This window comes from Notolepis coatsorum (assembly GCF_963971535.1).
Source record: "Notolepis coatsorum genome assembly, chromosome: 10".
NCBI lineage: Eukaryota > Metazoa > Chordata > Actinopteri > Aulopiformes > Paralepididae > Notolepis > Notolepis coatsorum.
The window spans coordinates 12,967,528-12,989,564 of NC_140174.1; the positions used below are offsets into that span (position 1 = coordinate 12,967,528).

Here is a 22,037-nt window from a genome sequence, read left to right on the forward strand (position 1 = left end):
CCAGAGGCTGTGGACTGCTTCCGGAGAGGAGGGGTGAAGGCGCCTGGCCTGGCTGGAGTAGAGGGTACGGTCCAGGCCAGTGTGTGGAGGGGAGGGCTTCCTCCCCCCCAAGGCTCCCACAGAGACCAGCTGTGGGGAGGTGGGCAGGGCAGGGTTCAGGTGTACTCACACAGGGGGGCAGGGCAGGGTTCAGGTGTACTCACACAGGTGGGCAGGGCAGGGTTCAGGTGTACTCACACAGGGGGGCAGGGCAGGGTTCAGGTGTACTCACACAGGTGGGCAGGGCAGGGTTCAGGTGTACTCACACAGGGGGGCAGGGCAGGGTTCAGGTGTACTCACGGAGGGGGGCAGGGGTCAGGTGTACTCACACAGGTGGGCAGGGTTCAGGTGTACTCACGGAGGGGGGCAGGGGTCAGGTGTACTCACACAGGTGGGCAGGGTTCAGGTGTACTCACACAGGGGGGCAGGGCAGGGTTCAGGTGTACTCACACAGGGGGGCAGGGCAGGGTTCAGGTGTACTCACACAGGTGGGCAGGGCAGGGTTCAGGTGTACTCACGGAGGGGGGCAGGGGTCAGGTGTACTCACACGGGTGGGCAGGGTTCAGGTGTACTCACACAGGTGGGCAGGGCAGGGTTCAGGTGTACTCACACGGGGGGCAGGGCTCAGGTGTACTCACACGGGGGGCAGGGTTCAGGTGTACTCACACGGGGGGCAGGGTTCAGGTGTACTCACACAGGGGGGCAGGGTTCAGGTGTACTCACACGGGGGGCAGGGCTCAGGTGTACTCACACGGGGGGCAGGGTTCAGGTGTACTCACACAGGTGGCCGCAGCCAGCCGGGCAGTGGGAGCTGCTCTTCAGCCAGTTCATCACGTGCTCCAGGTGCCCGCCGTGGCTGCAGCCCTGGCACCACACAAACAGTCCCTTCACCACGTGGTGGCACACGGCGCACACGCTGGCACACTGGTGACACCTGAGGGGGAAAGACGGAGGGCAGAGTGGTTGAAGGAAGACGCCGACATCATGGGGGGAAACGAGCTCACCGTCTTCTCCAGACTCGGACGAGAAGATAAGACACCAACTTCCTCTCTGTGTGTTCAGTAGAAAGCTATCAGGCTCAAGCTAGCCTAGCTTAGCACAAATGAATGGAAACGGATACGGACCACTAGCCTAGCTTAAAACTCCGGGAGGGGTGTTTTTGGCCAACAGCAAGGCTAATTACTCCGTATCCGCTTCCATTGATCTGTGCTAAGCTAGGCTCGCCTGCAGCCGGATAGCATTCTACTGAACGCTACTGAAGAGATTGTAGAGATGAACAGCTTTTATCCAAAGTGATTACAACTTATGCCTCACATTCACTCACACAAAACTAACTAACTAACTAAAACTAACTAAACATTCACACACCGACAGCGGAGGCGACCATGCCAAGGTGCCAACTTCGCCCACCAGATTGTCTTGTACGACAAAATAAATTAATATTCACAGTATGTTCTTACATATTTCAAATAGTTATGTAACAGGCAGCACAGGTTAGAAAACATCCAGGAAGCCCTTATAGAGCTAAGATGTGGCTGGAAGTCATTTCTAAGAAACTCATGATTCTTACATAGATAAGATAAGAGATAAGATATTCCTTTATTGATCCCCTTGGGGAAATGTGGGATAATACATTTGACTGGTTGGTTCTTATGGTTCCTCCAGTTTGCACTGAACTAGGAAAAAACTGCTTTTTCCTTTGATGTTTCCAACACCTGGAATGCCCTCCGAAGCTGAAGGTTCTTCCTTCTCTTGCTGCATTTAAAAGTATGACCTCCGACCTCCGTGTGTTCTGTAAGCCCGTCGTCGCTGTAAATGAGGGTGACCTCAGTGTCTCACGATTTGAAAGAAAGGTTTGAAATTAAATGAAAGTGTAATGTACATACATAAATAGTAACCAGCTGTTATTAAGGTTTCACAGATACCCGGTAAACAGATGACATCACAGCTCTCTACCCGTCACAGATACCCTGTACATCAGATGACATCACAGCTCTCTACCCGTCACAGATACCCTGTACATCAGATGACATCACAGCTCTCTACCCGTCACAGATACCCTGTACATCAGATGACATCACAGCTCTCTACCTGTCACAGCTACCCTGTACATCAGATGACATCGTAGCTCTCTACCCGTCACAGATACCCTGTAAACAGATGACATCACAGCTCTCTACCCGTCACAGATACCCTGTAAACAGATGACATCACAGCTCTCTACCTGTCACAGATACCCTGTACATCAGATGACATCACAGCTCTCTACCTGTCACAGCTACCCTGTAAACAGATGACATCACAGCTCTCTACCCGTCACAGCTACCCTGTAAACAGATGACATCACAGCTCTCTACCCGTCACAGATACCCTGTACATCAGATGACATCACAGCTATCTACCCGTCACAGATACCCTGTACATCAGATGACATCACAGCTCTCTACCTGTCACAGATCCAGCCCCTGGTGCTCATGGGCCTCTTGCAGTTGCTGCAGTTGACGTGCAGCGTGGTGGAGGCCTGGTTCAGGCAGGTGATGGAGCTGCAGGTGCTCAGCTTGATCACCTCGTTGGACACGTTCCAGAGCTGGAAGCGCTGCAGCAGGTCCACGTAGGTGATGTACCAGTGCTCCTGCAACGGAGACACAAGATTCAAGAGTTTTATTTGTCACATACATACCAGGGCATACAGTGAAATGCGGGTGGTCATGCCCGCTTCAATTGTGCAATAATACTAAATAATAAAATAGACATAAAAAAGCGTCCTTGACCTAGACCAGAGGGTCGTGTAATACCTCTTTTTAGGGGTTTCAGAGGACAGGGAGTACATGTGTGTAGCTATTATTTGGATATGGGGTCAAGGTCAAGACGAAGGTCAAATGTCAAATCTGACTATAACATCAGGAAAATCACTTCTATATAAACACACCAATGATTATTACTCATCTACCGCTAACATCCTCTTTAGAGAGGGATGTGAGGTAGCCCTCATCGCTGCCTTCCCGCCCCCCTCCCCTCCCCTCCCCCGGACCTGGGTGAGGTCGTCGATCTCCTTGCGGATGCGGTCGCCCAGGACGATGAGCATCGACACGGCCATCTGCACGTCCCCCCGCTCGGTGTAGTGGGTGAGCATCTCGCGCACGGCGGGGCAGAAGAACGTGGCGGGCAGGTGGGGCGTGTAGAGCGGCTGGCAGATGGAGATGAGCGAGAAGGACTCGATGGGCGTCAGGCACGCCACCTCCGCCTCGTTGCCGCTGACGTGCGGCGAGTCCGACTTGTCGTGCTGCAGGAGCTCCGGGGCCGACGGGGTGTCCATGATCTCGTGGCGGAGCGGGAACGCCTCCTGGGGGAGCGTGCACTCCTGCTCCTCTGCTGGGACACGAGAGAGAGAGAGAGAGAGCGGTTAAAACAACACCTCCTGCTCCTCTGCTGGGACACGAGAGAGAGAGAGAGAGAGAGAGAGAGAGAGAGCGGTTAAAACAACACCTCCTGCTCCTCTGCTGGGACACGAGAGAGAGAGAGAGAGAGAGAGCGGTTAAAACACGCGGTTAAAACACGTAAAACAACACCTCCTGCTCCTCTGCTGGGACACGAGAGAGAGAGAGAGAGCGGTTAAAACAACACCTCCTGCTCCTCTGCTGGGACACAAGAGAGAGAGAGAGAGAGAGAGAGAGAGCGGTTAAAACAACACCACCTGCTCCTCTGCTGGGACACGAGAGAGAGAGAGAGAGAGAGAGAGAGAGAGAGAGAGAGAGAGAGAGAGAGAGAGAGCGGTTAAAACAACACCTCCTGCTCCTCTGCTGGGACACGAGAGAGAGAGAGAGAGAGAGGTTAAAACAACACCTCCTGCTCCTCTGCTGGGACACGAGAGAGAGAGAGAGAGAGCGGTTAAAACAACACCTCCTGCTCCTCTGCTGGGACACGAGAGAGAGAGAGAGAGCGGTTAAAACAACACCTCCTGCTCCTCTGCTGGGACATAAGAGAGAGAGAGAGAGAGAGAGAGAGCGGTTAAAACACGCGGTTAAAACACGTAAAACAACACCTCCTGCTCCTCTGCTGGGACACGAGAGAGAGAGAGAGAGCGGTTAAAACAACACCTCCTGCTCCTCTGCTGGGACACAAGAGAGAGAGAGAGAGAGAGAGAGAGAGCGGTTAAAACAACACCACCTGCTCCTCTGCTGGGACACGAGAGAGAGAGAGAGAGAGAGAGAGAGAGAGAGAGAGAGAGAGAGAGAGAGAGAGCGGTTAAAACAACACCTCCTGCTCCTCTGCTGGGACACGAGAGAGAGAGAGAGAGAGCGGTTAAAACAACACCTCCTGCTCCTCTGCTGGGACACAAGAGAGAGAGAGAGAGAGAGAGAGAGAGAGCGGTTAAAACAACACCACCTGCTCCTCTGCTGGGACACGAGAGAGAGAGAGAGAGAGAGAGAGAGAGAGAGAGAGAGAGAGAGAGAGAGCGGTTAAAACAACACCTCCTGCTCCTCTGCTGGGACACGAGAGAGAGAGAGAGCGGTTAAAACAACACCTCCTGGGCGGTCAGGTGGCGTAGCGGAGATTGCGTTCGTCACCAACCCCGGAGACGCTAGGATTCGCCTGTTCGAATCCAGCTCACAGCTCCGGGGTTGTCACCAGCTTGGCTGGCCGTTCACACTAATACAATTGGCAGTATTAGAGGGTGGGAGAAGCTGGCGGGGTGGGTCCGGGTCGTTGTAAACAGCGACTCCTACAGTTCGGTCGGGGCGCCTGCTAAGCGCGGATAGGACTTGAGGGGGATAGTGTGATCCTTCCACACGCTACGCCCTCTCAGTGAGAATCCGCGCTGCCAGGTGAAAAGAAGCGGTTGATTGGCTAGACGTGTGTCGGAGGAAGCACGTGATAGCCTCCACTCTCCCAGACCGACTGTGGGGGGTAAGTGCGCAGCGACCAGGACGGGGATTGGGAATTGGCATAACGACTAACATTGGGATGGGAGAAAATCGGAGGAAAAAGGAGGGGGGAAAAGATCAAGAAAAAAAGAAAAACAACACCTCCTGCTCCTCTGCTGGGACACGAGAGAGAGAGAGAGAGAGAGAGAGAGAGCGGTTAAAACAACACCTCCTGCTCCTCTGCTGGGACACAAGAGAGAGAGAGAGAGAGAGAGAGAGCGGTTAAAACAACACCTCCTGCTCCTCTGCTGGGACACAAGAGAGAGAGAGAGCGGTTAAAACAACACCTCCTGCTCCTCTGCTGGGACACGAGAGAGAGAGAGAGAGAGAGAGAGAGAGAGAGAGAGAGAGAGCGGTTAAAACAACACCTCCTGCTCCTCTGCTGGGACACAAGAGAGAGAGAGCGGTTAAAAAGAGAGGAGAGAGACAAATTCTTATACCAGAATAGGGGAACATTCTATCTTTATTGCCCCATTAGATAATAATAATAAACTTTATTTGTATAGCACCTTTCATACAAGAATTACGTCACCCAACAGCTTGAACGTGGAGGAACTGGAACGAGTCGAGAGGTTGGTTGGAATGTAGCAGTTAGGAACTTGCCGTGCGTGTGTCAGACCGACCTGTCTGGTTCTCGTGCTCCATGGAGTAGAGGTCGTCATCGTCCAGTTCAGCGTCACCGAACATGTACTCCGCCTGACCCTCGCTGCCCTCCGTCTCCTCGTTTTCTGAGGGGAAATGAGGATGCAAATTGTTTTAAAAAAGGTGCGATAGATAACATTCAGCCACTAGATGTCGCACTAGAGCACCAGCATGTAATTTTGTCCAATCTGGTGCATTCCACGTGGGGGAAATGAGAAGTAGGGAGGGGATACATGCATGCAACATGTAAACAATAACATTCATTTTGGACCCGCAAATATTTTGTAATGTTCAATCATTAAGATTTATTAATCAATAATCATTTGGGGGGAAATGCAATACTTTCTATTCCGCACCTTTCTAAAATATTGTACTCGACATACAATATTATTCTATAAACAAATATAAATAATTGAAGTCTTGAAGACCGGTTATAAAAATGTGGGACATCACATGTGACAGTAATAGTACCGGACATTTGAAGATTTTCCAGATTTGGGAAGAGAGGGAAGGTTTTAGGAAATGTACCCATCTCAAACTCCGCCCTCTTTCAAAGAAAAAGCATTCTCAATTTCTCACCGTCGTTGTTGTTGGCGATGTGGAAGTTCCCAGGCTCCAGCAGGATGTTGTCCTGCCTGCTGTCTTTACTGCGGTCCAGTCTGCTCTCTGAGCCCATCCCTGTACCCATCTCCTTCATACTGAAACTAGCAAACAAACGACATTTCTTAAGTCTCTAGAATGACTGGTATTCAGACTGGGGGGCTACATCAACTCGAGGGACACCAACAAACTGAACAAGCTGGTGAGGAAGGCTTGCTTGGTGGTGGGAGTCGAGCTAGTCAGACTAGAGGTGATGGCAGCGAGGGGGATGAGAAGGAAGCTGGCTGCTATCCTGGAGAATCCCTCCCACCCCCTCTACGACGAGCTAGTCAAGATGAGAAGCACGTTCAGTCACAGACTCATACCCCCCCGACACTCAACTAACCGCCTCTGCCAGTCCTTCATACCAGCGGCCATCAGGCTCCACAACAGTGGGCAGGGACTGCTGCCAGACATCCAACTACAACTACTAGGGACCTAAAAAGGACAACACTACCTTATGCATACTGCACCTTATGTGATACTGTATATTTCAGTTAGTTAGATAGTTAACTTAATTATATTGACTTGTTATATTGTTTACACTGCTTGTTTTTTTACTACCTGTACCTCCCCTCCCCCATGCTGCTATGATGCCTGAATTTCCCCAAGGGGACCAATAAAGGAATATCTTATCTTATTCCTTGTTTTGACTACTACTGTGCTGAGGCTCACATACCTGTTCATTAAAGGCAAGGTGCCAAGTTTAGTGTGATTAGGACCAGTGAGGCTTGCCGGGTCGGAGAACATTATTCTCAGCATGGTCCATGTTGTTGAAACCTTAACAGTAAAAGAGAAACATGTTATTCATAATATAATATATAAACCTAATAGTCTGTTAAGATATAGATATAGTACAAACAAGTAAAACTGATTATAGTGTGTCTGACTCTTACCACATTGGGTGCCACACCCCTTTTCCCAGATAACCCCTTGAGTGCCAGCGCTTTAGTCAATGGGAGGTCAGGGATATTTGCGAACGCTTAAACTCTATCTTAAATTATGGCTATGGGTCTAAAACACCCCTTGCTTATCAATGACTTGCTTGCAGTCAACATGTACGAAACAGATTGTTTTTTCATTGGTACATTGCCGTTTTATACCGTTTTGAATACGAGTATAGTTTCGGAGACTAGAGTTCTAGTAATTTCAGAGAAATTCCGCGATAATAGCCCTTTAGTGGAATACACAAAACACGTTGTCATTTTTCGGCTGATTTATGAATCGTTTTCAAATACACGCTAGATTATTGATAGTATATGTGTACTTATTCACGCTAGAGAAGTGGGCTGAAAAATCTATTATCCATGACCTGGTCAGCGCTAACGTCATACACGCACACACACACACACACGTTGTGATCGCTATGAAAAAAACATCTGATTAACCCAATACTGGTAAAATAGAGTCCTTACCTCACATCAGATGTTCTGATGTGAGGGTCCACATCAGATGTTCTGCAAAAAGATTAATCCAATTCCTGATCGCCATTCCAAATATTGATCGCGTCTATTGATCCAACGTTATAGTCCGAAACACATAATCGACGCTGCTCTGAGGGTCCTCAGTCAATCTGTAACATGACACTGCTTGCCAGAGATGGGAAAACCCTGGACCGGACTTTTTTTCTGATGCATTGCACATGGCCACTCAATCCAATCCAATGATGTGCATTACCATCCGGGAGACAATAGGCGGCGGTATTTGCCCTTTTCGAGCTCAGAGCCATTCCCAATGATAACGTCAGGCTGGATGGATGAAAAATTAATGGATATCGCTAATAAAAGAAATAACGATTAAATAACGAGAAAACTCATCATTGGCACTCAACGCATGGTGAGTTAGGATGAGAAATCTCGTCGTTGGCACTCAAAGTGTTAACCACCAAAACCTGCATGGACTACAACGTATGACGTATATCATGCCAGTTAGAGTACCTTGTGTAGTATACCTTTTACTTTTACTCAGATTCTATACTATATATTCAGATTCAAATGATTTATTGCCTATATTTATTCTAACGTATAATATAACCAATGGGGCATACAGACCCTCATCTGCACCTTTGATTAATAATAATACACTTTATTTGTATAGCACCTTTCATACAGAAACTGCAGCTCAAAGTGCTTCACAACAGAAAAAAAACAGATAAAAATGAGCACATAAAGTGCAGACATATAAAATCAGTTTTTCACATTAGGATCTAACTTCCCAACAGGCCACATTGTTTATGGTTTGATTCAGTTTTAAATAGACAATATAAAAAGAGTAAGATCAAATAGACATGCTAAATTCCTGAGAAGGCACTGGGTCCTATGTACACTACTATACAATATACAGTTTTAACTCTGTCATTATGCTATACTTACGTTCCGTAAAATAGTGCAATAGTGCAGTGCAATAAAATAGTAGAATAGATTAAATAAATTGTTTTACAGTGCAATAAAATAGTTCTGGATTACTGTTCAACAGTTCAAAGTTGTCTTTACCTTCTCTGTTTGGTATCCACAGATTACACTGTTTATTTCTCTCATATCTTTATATTCAGATCAAGTTTTATTGCCTATATTTATGTCTTTAGTTTCTACTATTACCCTGCCCATACCTCCCCTCCCTACTCCCCCATACTGCTATGACGCCCGGATTTTCCCAAGGGGATCAGTAAAGGAATATCTTTGGTGACTTCTCCTCGACTTCACCCTCCTCTGTACCAGCTTCATCTTAGCATCTGTTAGCAATTATAGTCACAAGACTTTCTCTGAAAATAATAAAATAGCATACAAGTCCTTTCAAACGGTTCTATTAATATTTCTGACTGTGACTTCCTCCCTACATCACTTCATTACTGGAGTGGAGCTCTGACCCTTATACTAGCTCTGGTGACTCTTTCTTTTACACTTAAGGTTCCTAGATTTTGCACTGAATTAGGAAAATCTGCTTTCAGCTTCTGTGCCCCAGAAACATGGAATGTTTTCCAACGCACTTTAAAACGTTATTAGTATCTCTTGGTCCGTTTAAATCTTTAATAGCAATTGTATCTCATCCTATCTTATCTTACATTAAAGCCCAGCCTTAGCTGACTGACTGACTGGCTGACCTGAGGTCTGTTGAGCTGCTTGGCCACCTCGGCGTTGTGATCGCACAGCTCCACGAAGGGCTTCCCGCTGAGCAGGTAGAGACGTGCCGTCTTCACGAACCAGTCCATGCCGCTGCTCTCCAGGTCCGACTCGTACATGGTGAGGGCGCTGGACACGTGGGCGAACTGCTCCGTCGGGTCGGGCTTCTTCAGGAAGAAGAAGGGGTGCCGTCGGTCCCCGCCGGCGTACGGCTTCCTGTTGGCGTCCCCGCTGATCAGGCTCTCCTTGGCGGCGAAGGCCAGGTCCCCCCGCAGGCCGAAGCACAGGCCCTCCGGGTTGGCGCGGTCTACGGGTCGGCTGGCGTCCTTGAACATGTGCTGGTAGAGCGTGCTGTCCTTGGAGCCCGAGAGCAGGAAGTAGGGGTCGTGCTGGTGGCGCCACACGATGCCGGTGGTCACGTCCTTGTGCTCCTCGAAGGTGGCGAAGGGGATGAAGGGCCGGCGGACGTCCCACACGTAGATGTTGTGGTCCACCATCATGGAGCAGGTGGCCAGGTGCCACTTCCTCTCCGGGCGCCACTTGACGCGTGCCACCGAGGCGATGGTCTGGACGCAGTAGATCTCCTTGGCCCGGTTGGTGGTCATGTCCCACACTTTCACCATCTTGTCCCTGCCGCCGGTGGCCAGCCAGCCCCTGTGGAGGACAAGGAGGACATGAGACTAAAGCTAAGACAACGAGGACGTGATACTAAAGCTAAGAAAAGGAGGAGATGAGACTAAAGCTAAGACAAGGAGGACATGAGACTAAAGCTAAGACAAGGAGGACATGAGACCAATGCTAAGACAAGGAGGACATGAGACTAAAGCTAAGACAAGGAGGACGTGAGACTAAAGCTAAGACAAGAGGACATGAGACTAAAGTTAAGACAAGAGGACGTGAGACTAAAGCTAAGACAAGAGGAGATGAGACTAAAGCTAAGACAAGGAGGACATGAGACTAAAGCTAAGACAAGGATGACGTGAGACTAAAGCTAAGACAAGGAGGACATGAGACTAAAGCTAAGACAAGAGGACATGAGACTAAAGCTAAGACAAGGAGGACGTGAGACTAAAGCTAAGACAAGAGTATGTGAGACTAAAGCTAAGACAAGAGGAGATGAGACTAAAGCTAAGACAAGGAGGAGATGTGACTAAAGCTAAGACAAGGAGGACGTGAGACTAAAGCTAAGACAAGGAGGAGATGAAACTAAAGCTAAGACAAGAGGACGTGAGACTAAAGCTAAGACAAGGAGATGAGACTAAAGCTAAGACAAGGAGGACGTGAGACTAAAGCTAAGACAAGGAGGAGATGAGACTAAAGCGAAGACAAGAGGACATGAGACTAAAGCTAAGACAAGAGATTGAATTATATTGTTTACACCGTTTATTTTTCTCATATTTTTATATTCAGATCATATGTCAGTGGCTATATTACCCTGCCCATACCTGTACCTCCCCCCTCCCCCATGCTGCTATGACACGCAAATGTCCCCAAGGGGATCAATAAAGGAATATCGTATCTCGTCTTATCTTATCTTACCCGAGCGCTCTGTCCCGCCCGTGTCGGTGCCGCTCTCCCTACCTGTCCTCAGGGTGCCAGTCGCAGCAGAACACCGGCCCGGTGTGGGCGGTGAACATCCTCTCGTAGCGGTCCGGCCGCCGGATGTCCCACAGCTGGACGTTGCCGTTCTCGAAGGAGGCGGCGAACGTGAAGTAATCCTTCATGCTGAACTGGACGTCCCGTACGCTCTCCGACTGGCCTGGAGTCAGGAGGGAGGAGACACTTAGCACCTCCTCGCTGAGCCACAAACACGTCCATGACATCTCTGTGAGTAGGAGTATCGCTGTTTTTGTGTATGTTTAACTTTATATATATTTTCTCGTCTGTGGTTTGATTACTTATTTCAGGGTTGAAGCCATAATAAACAAATATATTGTGAATCGTGTTGGAGAAATGTTTACCTTCAAGTTTTTTTTTACAGTGTTTTTATTATTATTATTAGAATTATTTCACCTCAGAATCATGTTACAGTTAATGTGCAAACAGTCAAGATTTTAATGTTTCTGTTTAAAAAAAAATTCACATAAAAGACGTTGTCGGTATGAAAAGGATTTCAATCATCTGTTCTACTTGCACATTAGCTGTAAGGTTGCCAGGTTGCCAGGTGGGGTATCTCCCGGGCCTTTCCGGCCCAAAAAGAAATACATGTGTGTGTGTTTCCTATGTGTGTCGCCCATCTCTCATGTGTGTGTGTGTGTGTGTTTCCTAAGTGTGTCCCCAATCTCTCATGTGTGTGTGTGTTTCCTATGTGTATCGCCCATCTTGCATGCGTGTGTTTACTGCAATGTGTGCTACGAATAAAGACTTCTTCAAGTCCAGTTTAATCTTAAACTTAACCTTACTTGAGATGATAAAATAAATTGTAAATGGTGCATTTTATATATCTCTTTCATCCAAAGCGCTTTACAATTTTGTTCCTCACATTCACTCACACACCGACGGCAGAGGTGCCAACCTGCTCATCGGGGGCAATTAGGGGTAGGCAATATAATAATAATTATTATTATTTAGGACCTGCTCAGAGGTCATCAATCGGCACGCATGCGATGCATGCATGCGATTCGTCTCTGCGATTAACCCATCCCATCGTCCTTCCCCCACAAGGGCAGCCGGGAGCAGACAGGCGTCAACGTGAGCCGCACCAGGGGACCAATCCAAGTGCTCCTGTCCGTCTTCATCAAGGACGCCACAGCGTTAGCGATCTTGTTGTTGTGCATGTTTTTCCATTGGGTTTATCTTATCGGGGGGAAACCCTTGCGAGCACGGGGAGAACTAGCAAACTCCACACAGAAAGGCCTGGGAGATACCCCACCTGGGTAACTGGCATCATGTCATATGTCATGATTAGATCAATATCGGGTACAGTCCATTAACGATACACTTTTTAAACGTATCGTGGACATCGTGATGTTTTGCACAAACCCTCATCCATACAGTATATATGTGTGTGTATTTTTGGCTAAAGTGGATAGAAAACACAGTACTGTGCAAAAGTCTTAGGCAACCAAGAGTTTTTAATAAATTGTCTTAGATGTTACGTAATAAAAAAAAATCTGTATTAGTGTGTCAGTAGATTACTCTTTTAAAAATGTTTAAACTTTTCATTTAATAATTTTTTAAAGCATCTTCATGGTTTAATGCAGACATATGTTGCAGGGACTATTATAATCATCATATTTGCGTGACCGTATCCATCAAAGGGTTAAATCAAGCATTTTTAAGTGCTTTAGAGGAAATGTAAAAGATATTGCGATATATATCATGTATCGTGATTAGGGATGCTCGATATTGGCTTTTTTACCGATACCGATATTCCGATATTGTCCAACTCTTAATTTCCGATACCGATATCAATCGATATCAACCGATACCGATATATGCAGGGTTTCCCTGTCCAAAAAACTGAATAATTTCAGGTTACTAATAATTTCACTGGATATATATATAACAAATATTGTTATTGTTTTTTTTTTTTTTTTTAAACCGATACCGATATTTTCCGATATCACATTTTACTGCCGATATCGGCCGATAATATCGGTCGGCCGATAATATCGGACATCCCTAATCGTGATAGAGCCAAAAAATATCGTGATATCATTTAGAGGCCATATCGCCCAGCCCTAATTAGGGGTTAAGTGTCTTGCTCAAGAACACTTCCGACACACTGCCCGGGAGGAGCGGGAATCGAACCGGGAACCTTCCAACTACCAGGCGACCGCTCTACCTCCCGAGCCACTGACAAAATGTCATCGACAACCCAAAAAAAAGAAATGCATGCACATCGGTGTGTGTTGCTGCATGACTACGTTGCAATGTGTGCTACGAATAAAGACGTCTTCAAAGTCCAGTTTCATCTTAATGTTACTTGAGATGATAAGACGCTATGAAAGCCCTGGTGTCACCTGAGAAGGTGCTGGAGGTGCTGACAGACTCCTACCTGAGAAGGTGCTGACAGACTCCTACATGAGAAGGTGCTGACAGACTCCTACATGAGAAGGTGCTGACAGACTCCTACCTGAGAAGGTGCTGACAGACTCCTACCTGAGAAGGTGCTGACTGACTCCTACCTGAGAAGGTGCTGACTGACTCCTACCTGAGAAGGTGCTGACTGACTCCTACCTGAGAAGGTGCTGACTGACTCCTACCTGAGAAGGTGCTGACAGACTCCTACCTGAGAAGGTGCTGACTGACTCCTACCTGAGAAGGTGCTGAGACTCCTACCTGAGAAGGTGCTGACAGACTCCTACCTGGGAAGGTGCTGACAGACTCCTACCTGAGAAGGTGCTGACTGACTCCTACATGAGAAGGTGCTGACAGACTCCTACATGAGAAGGTGCTGACAGACTCCTACATGAGAAGGTGCTGACAGACTCCTACCTGAGAAGGTGCTGACTGACTCCTACCTGAGAAGGTGCTGACTGACTCCTACCTGAGAAGGTGCTGACAGACTCCTACCTGAGAAGGTGCTGACTGACTCCTACCTGAGAAGGTGCTGACAGACTCCTACATGAGAAGGTGCTGACTGACTCCTACCTGAGAAGGTGCTGACTGACTCCTACCTGAGAAGGTGCTGGAGACTCCTACCTGAGAAGGTGCTGACTGACTCCTACCTGAGAAGGTGCTGACAGACTCCTACCTGAGAAGGTGCTGACTGACTCCTACCTGAGAAGGTGCTGACTGACTCCTACCTGAGAAGGTGCTGGAGACTCCTACCTGAGAAGGTGCTGACTGACTCCTACCTGAGAAGGTGCTGACAGACTCCTACCTGAGAAGGTGCTGACTGACTCCTACCTGAGAAGGTGCTGACTGACTCCTACCTGAGAAGGTGCTGACTGACTCCTACCTGAGAAGGTGCTGACAGACTCCTACCTGAGAAGGTGCTGACAGACTCCTACCTGAGAAGGTGCTGACAGACTCCTACCTGAGAAGGTGCTGAGACTCCTACCTGAGAAGGTGCTGACTGACTCCTACCTGAGAAGGTGCTGACTGACTCCTACCTGAGAAGGTGCTGACTGACTCCTACCTGAGAAGGTGCTGATAGACTCCTACCTGAGAAGGTGCTGACTGACTCCTACCTGAGAAGGTGCTGACAGACTCCTACCTGAGAAGGTGCTGACTGACTCCTACCTGAGAAGGTGCTGACTGACTCCTACCTGAGAAGGTGCTGACTGACTCCTACCTGAGAAGGTGCTGACTGACTCCTACCTGAGAAGGTGCTGACTGACTCCTACCTGAGAAGGTGCTGACTGACTCCTACCTGAGAAGGTGCTGACTGACTCCTACCTGAGAAGGTGCTGACTGACTCCTACCTGAGAAGGTGCTGACTGACTCCTACCTGAGAAGGTGCTGACTGACTCCTACCTGAGAAGGTGCTGACTGACTCCTACCTGAGAAGGTGCTGACAGACTCCTACCTGAGAAGGTGCTGACTGACTCCTACCTGAGAAGGTGCTGACAGACTCCTACCTGAGAAGGTGCTGACTGACTCCTACCTGAGAAGGTGCTGACTGACTCCTACCTGAGAAGGTGCTGACTGACTCCTACCTGAGAAGGTGCTGACTGACTCCTACCTGAGAAGGTGCTGACTGACTCCTACCTGAGAAGGTGCTGAGACTCCTACCTGAGAAGGTGCTGACAGACTCCTACCTGAGAAGGTGCTGAGACTCCTACCTGAGAAGGTGCTGACTGACTCCTACCTGAGAAGGTGCTGAGACTCCTACCTGAGAAGGTGCTGACTGACTCCTACCTGAGAAGGTGCTGAGACTCCTACCTGAGAAGGTGCTGACAGACTCCTACCTGAGAAGGTGCTGAGACTCCTACTGAGAAGGTGCTGACAGACTCCTACCTGAGAAGGTGCTGACTGACTCCTACCTGAGAAGGTGCTGACAGACTCCTACCTGAGAAGGTGCTGACAGACTCCTACCTGAGAAGATGCTGACTGACTCCTACCTGAGAAGGTGCTGAGACTCCTACCTGAGAAGGTGCTGGAGACTCCTACCTGAGAAGGTGCTGACTGACTCCTACCTGAGAAGGTGCTGACTGACTCCTACCTGAGAAGGTGCTGACTGACTCCTACCTGAGAAGGTGCTGACTGACTCCTACCTGAGAAGGTGCTGACAGACTCCTACCTGAGAAGGTGCTGACAGACTCCTACCTGAGAAGGTGCTGACTGACTCCTACCTGAGAAGGTGCTGACTGACTCCTACCTGAGAAGGTGCTGACTGACTCCTACCTGAGAAGGTGCTGACTGACTCCTACCTGAGAAGGTGCTGACAGACTCCTACCTGAGAAGGTGCTGACTGACTCCTACCTGAGAAGGTGCTGACTGACTCCTACCTGAGAAGGTGCTGACAGACTCCTACCTGAGAAGGTGCTGACTGACTCCTACCTGAGAAGGTGCTGACTGACTCCTACCTGAGAAGGTGCTGACTGACTCCTACCTGAGAAGGTGCTGACTGACTCCTACCTGAGAAGGTGCTGACTGACTCCTACCTGAGAAGGTGCTGAGACTCCTACCTGAGAAGGTGCTGACAGACTCCTACCTGAGAAGGTGCTGAGACTCCTACCTGAGAAGGTGCTGACTGACTCCTACCTGAGAAGGTGCTGAGACTCCTACCTGAGAAGGTGCTGACTGACTCCTACCTGAGAAGGTGCTGACTGACTCCTACCTGAGAAGGTGCTGACTGACTCCTACCTGAGAAGGTGCTGACTGACTCCTACCTGAGAAGGTGCTGACTGACTCCTACCTGAGAAGGTGCTGAGACTCCTACCTGAGAAGGTGCTGACTGACTCCTACCTGAGAAGGTGCTGACTGACTCCTACCTGAGAAGGTGCTGACAGACTCCTTCTTGCGCAGGTCGAAGCACTTCATGTAGCCGTCCTGTGATCCGCTGAGCAGCATGTAGACCTCGGTGGGGTGGAAGCAGACCTTGTTGACGGTGCGCTTGTGTTCCGTGAAGAGCTGGTCCTGCTTGTTGCGCGACGGCTTGCCCAGGTTCCAGGTGACCACCGCGCCGTTGGTGGCGGCCGTGGCCAGCAGGCTCTCCTCCATCTGGTGCCACATGACGTCGGCGCAGCTGAAGTTCAGCGAGGGCTTGCGGCCGACGCGCAGGTTCAGCTTCTCGGTGAACTGCTCGTCCTCCAGCGCGTAGATCTTGAAGATGTTCCTGCCGGCCACGACCACCTGCGTGGCGTCTCGGCAGACGCTGATGGCGTTGGCGGGCGCGTCCAGGTGGCAGAACATGGTGCGGCCGCTGATGGCGCTGCCGCTGCCCAGGGCGGTGGTGACGCGAGACATCTTCTCCATGGTCCTCCTGGGAGACAGAGGACAGAGATGTTTTTTTGCCTTTCTATCTTTTTCTCCCATCCCCCAATTTATTCCTTAAGCCAATTATCTTCCTGGTCATTGCGCGCATTGCCCTACTGTCAGTCTTGGGAGGGTGTACTGTAGACTATCACATGCTGCCCTACTGTCGGTCTGGGGAGGGTGTAGACTACCATACCATAGTGTCTTTATACCTGTATCACTGTACATATTAATACTACAACTCTGTACATACATCTGATTAGCATTAAACTCAGTAGTACTCATTTATATATTTTATATACCCAGTTTAATCACCTGTACATTGTATATTACTGTTGCACTTTACTGTTACATTTGCACTCTGGTTGGATACCAAACTTTTTTTATTTTTTTTGATCCACTTTTTCTCCCATTTTTCCATATTTTCTCCCATCCCAATTTCGTATCATCCAATTCAACCCCCCCCTGTCACGAACGCTGTTTCTTGCCTCCCACAAGCCGGCTGCAATGTGGACTAAGTCATACATAGCACAAGTCCCCTCCGGTACTTGAGGTAACAGCAGTCGCATCTTTTCACCTGCGCAGCTCGATCTCTGTGTCGAGGAGTAACGCGTGGGAGGCTCACGCTGCCCCCGACACTTCCTGATTCTACTGCGCAGGCGCACCAACCGACTTGTAGGAGTCGCTTGTTCACAACGTTCGATCCCCACCCTTCAGTTTTCCCTCCCCGTAATACGGCCAATGTGTATTACTGCGGACGACCAGCCAAACTGAAAAACAATGTGGAGAGCTGGATTCGAACACGCGAATCCTAGCGTCTCCACACTGGTGGCGAGTGCCTTGCCCACTACACCACCTAGCCGCCCTGATACCAAACTTCTTTTAGTTGTACTGTACTAGTGCTGTATGACAACAATGAATTTGAATATAATCTAATATAGAGTGGTGGTTCTTAAACTCTTTCATGTCAAGGATCAATTCACTGACCTCCAGAACCCAATGTTTATGTATTTTAAGCATTTCCTAAACAACATGCAAAAACATATTTGAAGGCAATTCCAAATGTAACCAGTAGAGGACACTCCAGCAGAGAGGAAAGCAGAAATGAGTGCACCAAGCAGTAGAAACAGTAGTGTTATGAATGCCTGACTATTATTTCAACGTTGTATTCAATTAACAGCCTAGAGGACTCACTTGAAATAGAAGCGCTGGTCCTCTCAAAAGTCTCCAGCAACACAGTCTTCATGTACTTCTTGTCAGAGCGTACCTGCTAGTAAGACATTAGCATGTCAACAACACAGAGGAGTCTTCATGTACTTCTTGTCAGAGTGTACCTGCTAGTGAAACATTAGCATGTCAACAACACAGAGGAGTCATCATGTAATTCTTGTCAGAGTGTACCTGCTAGTAAGACATTAGCATGTCAACAACACAACAAAGCACAGCACTCCGTTGACATACATTTTCCTCTGTGTTTAATACGATTCCCTGTCAATAATAAGACTCTCTGTCTCCGTTCTTACCAACAGAAAAGGGGTCCTCTCTCGCTCGGATCAACAGAATATTGACTTCCGTGCGCGGGGGGCACATGACGGGACTGTTTGCTTCTCTCAGCTCTCCGGAGTCCAAAGTTATTCTCCAACAGGGGTGAGGTGGTTACACCACCGCAAAGAATGACACACCAGCGTGCTAAGACGAGAGAAGGGAGGAGAGAAATGTGATGGTTGAGAGAAACTACCCCAACCCCACGCCCCATTATGTAAAACACTAGTTAATACGAAGGTAACTATGGTTCTGTGAATTCCTGGACGACAGTTTGCTAAGTAGATTAACTGGATTTATCTCCTCCCAGTCTCCCACTCTATTCAGGCCGAGGATAAAATGACCCTGCCTCGACCAATACTCACATTTGAATTACAAATGATAACTGACATTTAGTTCGGTGTGACATTTTGTTTAAAAACACTGATACTTCAAATGTATTAGGGCGTTTTCACACCTGTAGTTCGTTTGCTTTGTTCCGATTCAGGGAGACACAGGGACTATAATGATACAATGTTGCACTTGTCCCTTAGTTCGTTTGTGTTCACACGGCTGTGTTAACAGCGGACCAAAACAAACGCATGCGCGATCAAACTGTCACTCATTGGTCAGATTTTGGGGTGTCTATTGGATCATGTCTCTAGCACCCCCACAGCCATAGCTGCAACCACTTACATCAAGGCTCTCATCCACATCAATCCACATGCTCCCCCCGCAATCTCCTCCCCAATCCCAATGCAACGCGGAAGTGCAGTGGTCTAACTAGTGGCTAACTTTACAGATCTAGCCAATAGTATAGTCAGTGGCTAACTTTACAGATCTAGCCAATAGTATGCAACTGCAGAGCCGCAGAGCAGCGCTCTCAGGCCCCGCGCTTTCAGGCCCCTCAGGAATTTGCCCGCTCAGCAGCGCCACCCACCCAATGGCTGAATTGGAGTATTGCACTGTGCAGCACTCTCAGGCCCCTCAGGAATTTGCCCGCTCAGGAGCGCCACCCACCCAATGGCTGAATTGCCAATGGCTGAATTGGAGTATTGCACTGTGCGGGTTTGATTGATTGATTGAAAACTTTATTAACAGATTGCAGAATGGGTAGAGTACAGTACAGCTCAATACACACAATTGTTAAGGGGATGCAGACCAGAGAAAGACTTTCGTCTTGTTTACATCAGGGTCCCCCATTTTCAATTCATCATTACATATCGCTGCTGTCGGGACAAAACCTCATAACTCCATTTTTTGAAAAATTTTTGTATTATATAAATCAACTCCGTAGATCATCCTCCATATGTGTGTGTGGGTTTTACAAAGTTTAAACAATGGAAAAGCATTAAACCGATCATCTGTCTAAACCTCCTAACTCTATTCACCCTCAAATCTGTGTTAGTTTTTTTCATCTGCTGAAAAGTTGGGTTTTTGGAGTTATGAGGTTTTGTCCCAACAGCAGCGATATATGACACACACGACATACAGATAGACAGTACTGCTACATCTATACATTTATGACATACCAGATTTGCAAATACAGTACAACAAAGAGTATATACATTTGACGTAGAAACTGTACATTGGAGGAGGTTGGGTAGGTGGGGTGGGGTTGGGTGGGGGGGGGGGGACTGTACATTGGGGGGGGGGGGGTTGGGTAGGGGGTGGGTGGGGGACACAGTGCACTGTACATGGCAGATCCGCGGGCAGATCCGCGATGCGTTTATTTAAACTTTATTTAACAGATTGCAGAATGGGTACAGTACAGTAAAAAACTACCTGTGGGTTGTCCAGCTTTGACAAATCGCAAATGCAGTTACTGGTAAGATACAGACACACATCCCAATGCTTTTGTCCTCCAGACACACGCCGTTCCAAATATTATTAAAGATATTTCCACTACTCCAAATCAAGAAAAAACTAATTAATACAAATAGACATAGTGTCAGTGTAACGATCAGATCCTAACCCCCTCCAATGTACAGTAAATGTCCTAACCCAATAATACACGAGACCCTCTTCTTGGGAACAAGTAAAGTTTCGTCGATAATTCCAATGTACAGTTACCCCCCCCCCCCCGCCTCCACCCAACCCCACCCCCCCCCCCCCCCCCCCCCACCCAACCACCTCCAATGTACAGTTTGCCCCCCCCCCACCTACCCAACCCCCCCCTCCACCCCACCTACCCAACCTCCTCCAATGTACAGTTTCTTCGTCAAATGTATATACCGTACTCTTTTTTAGACTCTTTTTGTATCACAAACAGTACTGTATTTGTAAATCCGATGTCATAAATGTATAGTATTGTCTATCTGTATGTCATGTATGTCATATATGTTATGATGAATTGAAAATGGGGGACCCTGATGTAAACAAGTCGAAAGTCTTTCTCTGGTCTGCATCCCCTTAACAATTGTGTGTATTGAGCTGTACTGTACCCATTCTGCAATCTGTTAATAATATTTTCAATCAATCAATCAATCAAACCCGCACAGCCATTGGCAATTCAGCCATTGGAAATTCAGCCATTGGGTGGGTGGGTGGCGCTGCTGAGCGGGCAAATTCCTGAGGGGCCTGAGAGCGCGGGCCTGAGAGTGCTGGGGCTGAGGGATGCTTCTCGATCTAGCTGCCTAAAGACTACAAACTGATCCCGCTCACAATTCAATGCAAAAGCTTCATCATGCAACGCGTATACAGTACGGCAAGTGAGTTGTGTCGGTTTGTTAAGTCGATTGCATTCTCACAGCGTACGAGTCGTTTCGGGTACGGTTGGAAGTGCGCCGAGACCACCCGCTCTAGGCGATCTCGACCCGCTTGTTTTGTTCCGCAACAGAATGCGATTGCTGTGTTCACATATGCCCAAATTAACCAAAATAGGGGGTAAACGCTCCAGGTTCCGGAACAACAGCTCCAAACGAGCTAGGTGTGAAAACGCCCTTAGCTGACATTATATTGCTTGAAAATATGAAAAAGAAAACAGAAATAGAAAAAGTATTACACCCCTGGGTCCTAGAATCTCCAGGTTTATTGATTGATTGAAAGCTTTAATAACAGATTGCAGAATGGGTACAATACAGTACGGCTCAATACACACAATTGTTAATGGGGTTTTTGGTGCATAGTCGACATCAGAATAGTCACAACACAGTTAGTTGACTTCTGAATGTCCTTGGTCCAAAGAGAATATAAACAATCACCCTCCCGTCTCTATAAATTAAAGTACAGAATACAGATTTCAGCTATTTCAGTCACTTTTGTGTGTCCAATTCTAGTATGGAAGTCAATGGAAAATACCTGTAGTATTGAGCAACGTCGGTTGCTTGATGAGGCTGAGAGTGATGTTTTTAAATTATGTTTCATTAGAAAGAAAAAGAAAAAAAGAGCGACTTGGTAAAGTATTCTAAGCTAGCATGTTTTATCCAACGGGCTATGTAAAACAAACCACCAGGTGATCGATAATGTTTACTTAATAACAGCTGGTGCCAACTGGTCAGAAATAGCTGAACTGGTTCACTGTGTACACTTGCAACATCATGGCTCCTGTTTGCATGCTAGCTAATGTTGTTAGCAAGGTTTTAAACTAGCCGGCTAACTAACTGTCACCCTTTGCGAGGAGGGAACAGTAAACGTTTTGCAAAACACGTCTAGCAATAGTAGCTGCAGCTGTTATTCCACCAATACGTATTATTTATTTGCAATGCAAAGTAAATAGCACGAGTTATTTTAAAGGACTAACCTTTGAAACTGTTGATCACTGCCCGAAGAACCGGAAATAGTA

The 22,037-nt window shown here is 47.9% G+C and overlaps 1 protein-coding gene across 3 annotated transcripts; it reads right to left on the reverse strand.

Moving 5' to 3' along the window:
* Nucleotides 1-800: 800 nt before the first annotated feature.
* Nucleotides 801-22,027, reverse strand: wdr24 (WD repeat domain 24). 3 transcript variants are annotated; one of them, XM_084322865.1, is made up of 12 exons: nucleotides 21,996-22,027; nucleotides 18,256-18,421; nucleotides 17,927-17,999; nucleotides 16,249-16,739; nucleotides 10,946-11,123; nucleotides 9,346-10,018; nucleotides 6,925-7,025; nucleotides 6,186-6,310; nucleotides 5,588-5,692; nucleotides 3,071-3,411; nucleotides 2,487-2,671; nucleotides 801-973 (listed from the first exon to the last, which is right to left on the reverse strand). In XM_084322865.1, the coding sequence occupies exons 4-12, from the start codon at nucleotides 16,730-16,732 to the stop codon at nucleotides 805-807; spliced, it is 2,361 nt and encodes a 786-aa protein (XP_084178991.1). In that variant the 5' UTR covers nucleotides 16,733-16,739; nucleotides 17,927-17,999; nucleotides 18,256-18,421; nucleotides 21,996-22,027; the 3' UTR covers nucleotides 801-804. The 3 variants fall into 3 exon arrangements, with proteins under 3 accessions (XP_084178991.1, XP_084178992.1, XP_084178990.1); XM_084322866.1 differs by having other exon boundaries at nucleotides 3,071-3,408; nucleotides 17,927-18,002; XM_084322864.1 differs by having other exon boundaries at nucleotides 17,927-18,002.
* Between the last annotated feature and the right edge of the window lie 10 nt (nucleotides 22,028-22,037).